The sequence below is a fragment of the Nerophis ophidion genome, linkage group LG17, assembly GCF_033978795.1.
Source record: "Nerophis ophidion isolate RoL-2023_Sa linkage group LG17, RoL_Noph_v1.0, whole genome shotgun sequence".
NCBI lineage: Eukaryota > Metazoa > Chordata > Actinopteri > Syngnathiformes > Syngnathidae > Nerophis > Nerophis ophidion.
Window position 1 is genome coordinate 36,434,838 of NC_084627.1, and position 12,302 is coordinate 36,447,139.

At 39.3% G+C, this 12,302-nt stretch overlaps 1 protein-coding gene across 3 annotated transcripts in view; it reads right to left on the bottom strand.

The window, feature by feature from the left end:
* Nucleotides 1-383: 383 nt before the first annotated feature.
* Nucleotides 384-12,302, bottom strand: part of LOC133536382 (glutamic acid-rich protein-like) — a 32,743-nt gene continuing 20,824 nt past the window's right edge. For 2 of the 3 annotated variants that reach the window (XM_061876872.1, XM_061876870.1), the window contains 3 exons: nucleotides 7,668-7,910; nucleotides 7,374-7,591; nucleotides 384-3,075 (listed from right to left, as the gene is read on the bottom strand). In XM_061876872.1, the coding sequence (XP_061732856.1) occupies nucleotides 834-3,075; nucleotides 7,374-7,591; nucleotides 7,668-7,910 (2,703 nt within the window). In that variant the 3' untranslated portion in view covers nucleotides 384-833. The remainder of the gene's footprint in view (nucleotides 3,076-7,373; nucleotides 7,592-7,667; nucleotides 7,911-12,302) is intronic. The other variant, XM_061876871.1, reaches the window with a different exon arrangement.

The following is a 12,302-nucleotide window of genomic DNA, read 5'->3' on the forward strand; positions in this document are numbered from 1 at the left end:
TTGCCTGCCAAAAATGTATTTCCTTTGCGTTAGCGTGCACCGCTTGCTAAACCTGCATTGCTTGGCTTCGTTTGTCCACAGTGGTCGGGTGTAAGGCAAGCTCTTTATCTTCATGGAGTTTTTCTATGGTTTTCTATGGCTCGCATGCTTCCTGTTTTCACAACTCGTGATTGTATACTCACTTGAGAGATATATATAAATATGTATGTGTGTATATATATATATGTATATATATATATGTATATATATATATATATATATATATATATATATATATATATATATATATATATATATATATATATATATATATATATATAAATATGTATGTGTGGGAAAAATCACAAGACTACTTCATCTCTACAGAACTGTTTCAGGATATATATATATATATATATATATATATATATATATATATATATATATATATATATATATATATATATATATATATATATGAGGGGTTTCATGTGTGTGTGTGTGTTTACCCCGCCTTCCACCCGATTGTAGCGGAGATAGGACCTTTCCTAATAAATAGAGGCGGCTCGCGGGCTTGATTTTTTTACAACGTAGTTTGGATCTGTAACTAGAGTAAAGCCAAACCACGTGTCTCCTCATGAGCTAAATTGAACTCTGTCTCTGCATGATTCCTTGCTTCTTGTCTGATTATTAAATGTCATCAGTGTTTGAACCTGACAGGGAGACACTTTGAAACATCATTATACAACTAGACATGCTGAGGAGTAGGCAAAAAAAATTTTTAAGAAATCTTTTCTTGCAACCCAGCCTCTGCGTCCAGTAGCCCCCAGGTACATTGAGTTTGAGACCCCTGATCATGAACCATTTTCATCTTCTTGTTTAGTGTCATTACTCTTCTTGGTTGTCTTCCAACTAAGAGTCCATTCCTCCTTCGGCAAGCCGTCTTCCTGAAGAAACAATGTGTTGTGTCTCACACTCCGATGTCTGCTAGAGAAACACAACACCTCGTCCTCGTCTGCCTTCTCCAGGCGGCAGATCCTCCATGATTCTCTCCAAGCTCGCACCGCCTCTTGCTCCACCGTCAGGTTTTCCTCCTCCTCATCTTCATCCCCTACTCGGTGAGCCATTGCCACGATCCACGACTTCTTCCAGGAGGAGAAGGAGGCGTTGGCTTTGTGGAACTGCAAATGCAGCGGCACCTGCGGTCTGCGTTTGATGGCTTTTGAGGACTCGTTTCTCTTCTGCTTTTTCCTTTCTCCGTCTAACGTACCTAAAGTATCGATGTTTAATGTGTCCAAAGTATCGATGTTCAATATGTCTGAAGTATCGATGTTTGAAATGTCTGAATTATCGATGTTTAATGTGTCTGAAGTATCGATGTTTAATGTCTCTGAAGTATCGATGTTTAATGGCTCTGAAGTATCGATGTTTAATGTCTTTGAAGTATTGATGTTTAATGTACCAAACGTATTTGAAGTATTTAACATGTCCATCTCATGTTCTTCTTGGTGGTTTGCGTTCATCATCTCTGCAGCTTGATGTTCTTCGTCATCTTCCTCCTCTTGTCCGTCCTCTTCGTTGCTTTCTTTGTCGTCTTCTTCTGTTTTGGGGCATATTTCCTTTTCATCATCATCTTCATCATCAGCGTCGTCACTCTCATCATCGGCATCATCCTCCTCCTTTCCTTCTTCCTCTTCTTCCTCATCATCAGCATTAGACTCCACGACTCCCAAATCTGCTGTGTCCTCCTCCGTGTGTTTGCTGACACAATCATGCCATTCTTCGTCCTCTTTCTCGTCATTTTCTTTCTCTATGTTGTCACTCTGGTGTTTTTCTTCAGAGACCTGGTCTTCTTCATCACCTCCAACTTCCTCTTCGTTTTCCTCTCCCTCCTCCTGGACTTCGTCTTCCTCAGTTTCTTTCCTCTCATCCTTTTCAACCTCGTGCCCTTTGTCCCCCTCTCCTCCATCTTCCTCTTTAGTGTCATCCTCCCCTCCTTCATCTTCCTCTTCAGTATCATCCTCCCATCCTCCATCTTCCTCTTCAGTGTCATCCTCCTTTCCTCCATCTTCCTCTTTAGTGTCATCCTCCTCTCCTCCATCTTCCTCTTTAGTGTCATCCTCCCCTCCTTCATCTTCCTCTTCAGTATCATCCTCCCATCCTCCATCTTCCTCTTCAGTGTCATCCTCCTCTTCTCCATCCCTCTCTTGTCTCGTTACCCTGGAAAGATGTGCCTCTTGGTCTTTTCGGAGTACCTCAGGCTGAATTCGTTCTTCCGTTTGACTCTCCTCCATGTTCTCTTTATCGTCAACGTCCAACTCATCTTCCTCCTCCTCCTCCTCCACTCCATAACTTGTAGGCTTTTTAACCACTTCTTCATCTGTGTCCACTCCAATATTCTCTTCCTGCCCAAGTGATACCTCTTCTTCCGTACATGCTTTCTTGCTCCTCTGTTCTTCCTCTTCATCCTTCTCTTTGTTGTATTTGTCATTAAGCTTCTCTTCAGTCATTCCATTGTCCTCATGTTCCCCATAGACGTCAATGTTCTTCCCCTTTCCCTCATCGTCTGCCTCCTTTTCTACTTCCAGCTCTTCATTATCCTCCTCCTCTTCATCAATCTCTTCCCCATCGGCCGGATCATCTTCACCTTCTTCCGTCTCATTATCTTCAGAATCATCTTTTTCAATCTTTTCTTCTCTACCTTCCTCACTATTGCCATCCCTTTCCTCTTCCCCATCAACTCCCACATCCTCCTCTCCATGTATGTTGCTCTCTATCTCTTCTTCTTGCATTTGGCCTATTTTCTCCTCTGTTTCTTTCTCCTCTTCTTCCTCATCATCTGACCATTCACTGTCCACTCCGTCCTCATCCTCCGTGTCGTTGAACATGTCGTCATCTTCGTCACCCAAGCCCTCATCCAGAATCTCCTGGTAAGGTGGGGTCCATCTTTTCGGGGTCTTCCAACAATCTGACCACTCAGCTGCATCATTAATTGCAAGATGCAGTTTTGCCGTGAGGAGAAAGTTGAGAATGTCACGTCTCCTTGTCAGCATGTCGTTGTGTTTTGTTTGGCTTTGTAGTGAAGTCATGCACCACCTGTGGACACAATATCATTAGCTTTAAAGGGGAAGTGCTTTTTTTGGTGGAACTTTTGCCTATCACTCACAATTCACAAGTACACATTCTAACTGGTAAATAAATGCGCTCAAAAGTCATCTTACAAACCCCGTTTCCAAATGAGTTGGGAAATTGTGTGTTCTGTGGTCTGACGAGTCCACATTTCAAATTGTTTTTGGAAATATTCGACGTCGTGTCATCCGGACCAAAGGGGAAGTGAACCATCCAGACTGTTATCAACGCAAAGTTCCAAAGCCAGCATCTGTGATGGTATGGGGGTGCATTAGTGCCCAAGGCATGGGTAACTTACACATCTGTGAAGGTACCATTACTGCTGAAAGGTACATACAGGTTTTGGAACAACATATGCTGCCATCTAAGCGCCGTCATTTTCATGGACGCCCCTGCTTATTACAGCAAGACAATGCCAAGCCACATTCCGCATGTGTTACAACAGCGTGGGTTCGTAAAAAAAAGAGTGCGGGTACTTTCCTGGCCCGCCTGCAGTCCAGAACTGTCTGCCATCGAATATGTGTGGCGCTTTATGAAGCGTAAAATACGACAGCGGAGACCCCGGACTGTTGAACGACTGAAGCTCTACATAAAACAAGAATGGGAAAGAATTCCACTTTTAAAGCTTCAACAATTAGTTTTCTCAGTTCCCAAATATTTATTGAGTGTTGTTAAAATAAAAGGTGATGTAAAACAGTGGCGAACATGCCCTTTCCCAACTACTTTGGCACGTGTTGCAGCCATGAAATTCTAAGTTAATTATTATTTGCAAAAAAAAAAATAAAGTTCATGGTTTGAACATCAAATATCTTGTCTTTGTAGTGCATTCAATTGAATATGGGTTGAAAAGGATTTGCAAATCATTGTATTCTGTTTATATTTACCTCTAACACAATTTCCCAACTCATATGGAAACGGGGTTTGTATAATGGAGCCCATGGGAGTCGCGCTAAAAAAAAACACTTCTGTCAAGTCAGGGCATTCAATCGATCGCAACTAGACTGTGGCGAAACGTCTTCTAAGACAAAACAAACAATCCAGTTGCGATCCATTGAATGCCCTGAGATGACAATGACCTGCATTAATGAGAGCATTCATAGACACACTTCTATCAAGGTTTTATTTGCATGATGTAAGTATATACAATATGTAATATATAATATTTACTTATCTTGATCATTTTAAACATATGGGGCCACGTTAATTTCACAAATGCATCACGGCGATCGCTTTTGCCATCAACAACATCACTGCAGACATCATGAAAGACAACAAACATAATAAAACATCACTAACTGTGCAATGTGTGCTGCCACTAGGATGCCAATGTGGATATATTAGAGTTTAGATTAAGAATGGCTCATAAACCTCGCAAAGAAAATGGTGTTGAACCAAGCATCTTTTTGTGTCTTTCTTGCCATTTCCTGCCCTAAATTGGAGGCCAACTTGTCGGATTATGTCCTCATCCTTCTACTATCAATGTGAAATAAATAATAGATGAATCAAACAAATAATAATAATACAAATAATAAACCTGTAAAAAGAAACAAGTGTGTCCATATATATATATATATATATATATATATATATATATATATATATATATATATATATATATATATGTATATATATATATATATATATATATATATATATATATATATATATATATATATATATATATATATATATATATATATATATATATATATAAAGACGTGGGTGGGGGTGTGGGGTTGGGGGCCCAGTTTGCTGCGGGGTTTGTTTTCCTGGGATGCAAACGGACTATTCCGGACCAGGCGTGAAGGTAGGAACATATCTATTAATCTAGACCAGGGTTAGGGAACCTATGGCTCTCGAACCAGATGTGGCTCTTTCGATGACTGCATCTGGCTCTCAGATAAATCTTAGGTGACATTGCTTAACACAATAAGCAATGAATAATTCCGCTGGTAATCAAAGTCTTAAAAATAACGTTCAAAATATAAAACATTCTCATATATTTTAATTCACCCATCCGTTTTCTACTGCACCTGTTCAAGAAGTCACATTGATGGTAAGAAGTATTTTATTTATTTTTGGTTAGCTTCAGAATAACAATGTTATTAAAAAGAATAAGAGATTATACTCTAAAAATGTTGGTATTACTTAAAAATGTATGCATTTAGTTGTATTCAGTGTTAAAAAAATATTATATGGCTCTCATAGAAATACATTTTAAAATATTTGGCTTTCATGGCTCGCTCAGTAAAAGAGCTTCCCAACCCCTGATCTGGACTCAAAAAGTGAAAACAAAAAGGCGCACAAGGCGAAGGCACAACTTAGCGCAGGATACAAAAACTAACACTTAGGCAGAACTATGCACTTGAAACAAAAACTCGCTAACTGTGGCATGAATAAACGAAACTTACTTGGCATAACATGAAGCGAACAAACGCATGAAAACAAGCGTGAACCTGTGGCATGAACGGAGCATGAAACAATCAGTACAGAGCATGAGTCTACAGCATGAACAGAGCCATGTCGCCAGAACGACTAACTGGCAAAACAGGCTTAAATAATAGTCTCTGATTAGAGCAGGTGCGTGTTCCGAACACATGAGGCAGGTGGAACTAATGAGTCGCCATGGAAACTAAAACAAACAAGACTGCACAAAAACAGGAACTAAAGGAGTCCAAAACTAACAGAACATTACTAAAAAAAAATGATCTAGAGCAGGGTTCACCAAAGCATTGCCCGTGGGCACTAGGTAGCCCGTAAGGACCAGATGAGTCGCCCGCTGGCCTGTTCTAAAAATAGCTCAAATAACAGCACTTACCAGTGAGCTGCCTCTATTTTTTTAATTTTATTTATTTACGAGCAAGCTGGTTTCGCTTTGCTCGACATTTTTAATTCTAAGAGACACAAAACTCAAATAGAATTTGAAAATCCAAGAAAATATTTTAAAGACTTGGTCTTCACTTGTTTAAATAAATTCATTAATGTTTTTACTTTGCTTCTCATAACTTTCAGAAAGACAATTTTAGAGAAAAAATACAACCTTAAAAATGATTTTAGGAGTTTTAAACACATTTACATTTTTACCTTTTAAATTCCTTCCTCTTCTTTCCTGACAATTTAAATCAATGTTCAAGTATTTTTTTTATTTTATTGTAAAGAATAATGAATATGTTTTAATTTAATTCTTAATTTTAGCTTCTGTTTTTCGACAAAGAATATTTGTGAAATATTTGTGAAATATTTCTTCAAACTTATGATTAAAATTCAAAAAAATTATTCTGGCAAATCTAGAAAATCTTTAGAATTAAATTTGAATCTTTTTTCAAAGTCTTTTGAATTTCTTTTAAACATTTTGTTCTGGAAAATCTAGAAGAAATAATGATTTGTTTTTGTTAGAAATATAGCTTGGTCCAATTTGTTATATATTCTAACAAAGTGCAGATTGGATTTTAACCTATTTAAAACATGTCATTAAAATTCTAAAATTAATCTTAATCAGAAAAAAATTACTAATGATGTTTCATAAAATCTTTTTTACATTTTTTCAAAAAGATTCGAATTAGCTAGTTTTTCTCTTCTTTTTTTCGGTTGAATTTTGAATTTTAAAGAATCGAAATTGAAGATAAACTATGTTTCAAAATTCAATTTTCATTTTTTCCCTGTTTTCTCCTCTTTTAAACCAGACAATTACGTGTTTTTTTCATCATTTATTCTCTACAAAAAAACCTTCCATAGAAGGGAAAAAAATGTATGACGGAATGACAGACAGAAATACCCATTTTTTAATATATATATAGATTTATTTATTAAAGGTAAACTGAGCAAATTGGCTATTTCTGGCAATTTATTTAAGTGTGTATTAAACTGGTAGCTCTTCGCATTAATCAGTACCCAAGAAGTAGCTCTTGGTTTCAAAAATGTTGGTGACCCCTGACCTAGAGAATCTAGACCACAGATCATGACAGCTACCCCCGGATAAGTGGAAGCAAATGGATGGATGGATACTTAAAATATTTTTAAGATTCATCCATCCATGTCTTACCACTTGTCCCTATCTGGGTTGGGGGTGGTGTTGGAGCCGATCCCAGCTGCACTCGGACAAGTTGCCACCTCATCGCAGGGCCAACACAGAGACAACATTCACACACACATTCACACACACCAACAGTGCAAACTGTAAATTCTTGTAATTCTTTAACTGATCTTAAAGTTTTGATCAGGAGTGTTTTATGGTGGAAATATATCACTTGCCATTTATCACCCACCTGATCTGTTGCCTGTAACTCCAACATCCCCAGCTCTTTTCATACTCTTGCTTTTCCTGCAGACGAATTTCTGAGATGAGCCAGGACTGGTCCCACCCAGGCAGAAACACCTCATGGATCTTCATCATTTCAGCGGTGAGTTCCGCGAGCGTACATTCTTCAGTAGGAACCGGGGGTTTTGAGAGCCTCCATGAGTCTGTCCATCCGCAGGGCTCATCCTGAACAAAACATGTTTGTTGCTATTATCTTTCTATTTCACTCAAATATATAAAACCCCTTTTTTCTGACGCTCACCCCCACCTGTTCCAACAGCTCGTGTGCCTCGCTCAATATGCTGTGACTTTTTTGTTGGAAATCAGCCCAGACGTGATCCCACTCTTCTTTCTGTTGTCTGAAGGCGAAGTTCATAATTTTCCAGGTGCCCGCCCAGACAGGAAGTGCATATACTTCTATTTCTGGACTTGGGATCAAATTTCTAGTGTAAATGATATCCCATGGTTTCTCTCCAGACCGCTCTGTCAGGCTTGTAACCTTCACCTGTAAACACACATTAAGTCATTATCTCATTATATATTTTTCAATATTACTTTTGCCAAAACCTGAAGTAAAAGTGAGGTTTTTCTTTAGAGAATATGTCCTTAACAATCCAATCCACTCTATTTATATAGCACATTTAAACAACAATAACAGGAGGTATGCCAGAGGTACTGCAGGTGTGTCGTGAAATTTAAAAATATAAATATTCTTATTTGACCCCACCTCAATTTTTCCCAAAAATTGGAATGTGTTTAAATACACATTAACATTGATGTAGTACACTGTAGAGGAGTTTAGAAATGTCATTGGTATAGCCACCAGGGTTAATGTAGAAACATGAATACATACAACAAAAACAGCTAAAGAGACCAATTTTTTAAGCTTTTCAGGTGCAATTCTTTCCCATTCTTGCTTGATGTACAGCTTAAGTTGTTCAACAGTCCGGGGTCTCCGTTGGGGTATTTAACGCTTCATAATACGCCACACACGCTGTTGTAACACGTGTAGAATGTGGCTTGGCATTGTCTTGCTGAAATAAGCAGGGGCGTCCATGATAGCGTTGTTTGGATGGCAACATATGTTGTTCCAACACCTGTAGGTACCTTTCAGCATTAATGGTGCCTTCACAGATGTGTGAGTTACCCTCACACATTCAAAAGCCAGATGATGGCTTTTGAACTTTGCGCCTATAACAATCCGGATGTTTTTTTCCCTCTTTGTTGCGGAGGACAAAATGTCCAAAGTTTCCAAAAACTATTTGAAATGTGGACTCATCAGACCACAGAACACTTTTCCACTTTGCATCAGTCCATCTTAGATGAGCTCGGGCCCAGCGAAACCAGCGGCGTTTCTGGTTGTTGTTGATAAATGGCTTTTGCTTTGCATAGTAAAGTTTTAGCATTTCACTTACAGATGTAGTGATGAACTGTAGTTACTGACATTGGTTTTCTGAAGTGTTCCTGAGCCCATGTGTTGATATCCTTTTACACACTGATGTCGCTTATTATGCAGTACCGCCTGAGGGATCAAAGGTCCGTAATATCATCGCTTGTGTGCAGTGATTTTCTCCAGATTCTCTGAACCTTTTGATGTTATTACAGACTGTAGATGGTAAAATCCCTAAATTCCTTGCAATAGCTTGTTGAGAAATGTTGTTCTTAAACTGGTGGACAATTTGCTCACGCATTTGTTCACAAAGTGGTGACCTTGTTTGTGAATGACTGAGCCTTTCATGGAAACTGCTTTTATACCCAATCATGACACCCACCTGTTCCCAATTAGCCTGTTTACCTGTGGGATTTTCCAAATAAGTGTTTGATGAGCGTTCCTCAACTTTGTCAGTCTTTTTTTGCCACTTGTGCCAGCTTTTTTTAAACATGTTTCCCCCATCAAATTCCAAATTAACTAATATTTGCAAAAAATAACAAAGTTTCTCAGTTTGAACGTTAAATATCATGTCTTTGCAGTCTATTCAATTGAATATCGGTTGAAAAGGAGTAGCAAATCATTGTATTCTTTTTTTATTGACGATGTACACAACGTGCCAACTTCACTGGTTTTGGGTTTTGTAGATTGAAAATTGTAATATGACCCCTAATGATACCACTGCCCAGACACCGCCATACAGTGGAGTGTTTTGATGCATGTGCTGGAGCAGGGAGCATTGTCCTGCATGCGGTTCTTGAACTCACCCTAGTGTGGACTGCGACGCAACAGATTGTTTACATGTAAAATCTTCCACTCCTTATTTTTCTCATTTTGTCCACCAAAAGTTTTATGCTGTGCGTGAATGCACAAAGCTGCGCCTTGTTGATGATATTTACTTGTTAGAGTGCTAGTCGGCATAGCTCGGTTGGTAGAGTGGCCGTGCCAGCAACTTGAGGGTTGGAGGTTCGATTCCCGCTTGTGCCATCCTAGTTACTGACGTTGTGTCCTTGGGCAAGACGCTTTACCCACCTGCTCCCAGTGCCACCCACACTGGTTTAAAATGTAACTTAAATATTGGGTGTCACTATGTAAAGCGCTTTGAGTCACTTGAGAAAAGCGCTATATAAATATAATTCACAATTCACTAGTCGGGCATATTTGGTCAGTGCATGACTGCAAGCTAATCAATGCTAACGTGCTATTTAGGCTAGCTGTTTGTACATATTGCATCATTATGCCTCATTTGTAGGTATATTTGAGCTTATTTAATATCCTTTACTTTTACCCTATTTGTATATAATTTAGTTTTGCATGTCTCATGACACATTATCTGTATGTAGTATTGGCTGCATTTCAGATAGTTGTCAGTGTGCCATGTTGTTCCAGACCACAGCAAACATTACCGAGCTTGCCAAACATTGTAAAAAATCTATTAAAAAAAGAGACCCTGCCATTTCCTTTAACTTAGATACACGCATGTATACTTTTGGCAATTAAAAGCCAGTAGTTTCCAGGAGTTATCTCACCTTCTGAGTAGCCTCTGATTTACTAATGGTTTCTAATGTTGTAAAAATGTGTAGAATAAATATTACATTTCAACATTTCTGTTAACGAAGATTTGCTTCAGCCTGCATCACATAGTCATTTTGATAGTAGGCTAATATAGACACTTACGTAATGTGTTACCTTCATTCTTTTTCACGGCTTTTCATTTTTTCGGCTCAATACAGTGGCCTAGTGGTTAGAGTGTCCGCCCTGAGATCAGTAGGTTGTGAGTTCAAATCCCGGCCGAGTCACACCAAAGACTAGAAATATGGGACCCATTACTTTCTGCTTGGCACTCAGCATCAAGGGTTGGAATCGGGGGTTAAATCACCAAAATGATTCTCGGGCGCGGCCACCGTTGCTGCTCACTGCTCCCCTCACCTCCCAGGGGGTGATCAAGGGTGATGGGTCAAATGCAGAGAATAATTTCACCACATCTTGTGTGTGTGTGTGTGTGTGACAATCATTGGTACTTTAATTTGTGTTTTGTATTTTGGGTCCAATATGGCTCTTTCAACGTTTTGGGTTGTAGAACCCTGCGCTGGTGGATAGCATTCACTTCACCAAAGCAAGGAATTAGTAAATCTGACGATGGTAGGACTCTCCAGGCAGGTGTCCAAGAATAACAGATATAACGCTTAAATAATGTCAACGGACACTCGGGAGCATTTACGCACACATGGACATGCCTTACGTATTTAATTTCAGTATTATTAACTCAAAGCCCTGAGATGACATACTTTGGGGTTATAATGACGGGTTGCCTGGCTGCTCAAAGGGTGAAATATCCTTTAAGTCAGTGGTTCTTAACCTTGTTGGAGGTACCCAACCCCACCAGTTTCATATGTGCCTTCACCGAACCCTTCTTTAGTGAAAAATAAAATGTATTTTTTTTCAAATTCAAGACAAAGTTATGTTTTTTTTTACTGGTGCACAAAATGCTAAATGAACCGTGCATGAACATCACCTTGTTCAAAGAACAACACAAACACAGTGCATGAACTCACAACAGTTTACACACCTGCAAATCAGATGGAAAATTAGAGGGAAAATTGTTTGGGGGTGTCAGGCTTTCCCCTGACAGTTTGTCTATGTTTTAGTTTTTTCCTCTGCATTTGTCTGTTTAGTATCTCCTGTCTATAGTTCCTCTCTGGTGCTCTTATTTTGTAAGCTTCCTGTCTTGTTCCCTGAGTTCTGTGTTCCTCCTCAGCTGCGGCTGATTGGCACCTGGCCACACCTGTTACCAATCAGCCTGCTCCTATTTGTACCTGCTTTGTCTTGTGTCAGTTGCTGGACCATTGTATCGTCGTTGCCACATATCACTCTTGTCGTGCTAACTGTCATGTCGTTTTGTTACAGCTACTACCTGTCATGCTACATTTTGTCCTGGTCGTCGTAGCAGTAAGCTGTTTCTGTTAGCATTAGTTATTTCCAGTTTTTCTGTTTGCCATCCACTAGCTTCCATGCTAAAGTTCCTTTTTGTTTTCTAGCTCCCAGTGCTAGCTCCCTTAGCTTGTTATTCCGCCCACGTGCGTGCTTTTTGTTTTTGTTTAGTTTGAATTAAATCATGTTTTCATATTCCATGCCTGCCTCTGTCTCTGCATCATGGGGTTCGTCATCAAATACCTCTGACAGGGGGTATCCATAGGGAGAAGTTTTTATTTACACGATGGAAGAAATTCGCTAGCAAGTTCCTAAACGAATGGAAACAAGAATTTCAGTTTATCCAGGAGAGTTCGAAGGGGAAGGAGTATGTTGCCTGTAAATTTTGTAGAACAGACGTCTCCATTGAACACGGTGGCCGAACGGATATACTCAGTCATGAACGGTCAGCGAAGCACAAAGCGTCCGCAGCGCCGCATCATTCACAACCCAGTGTTATGGCCCACCTCGCAAAATTGAGACCCGATGGTGTATCTT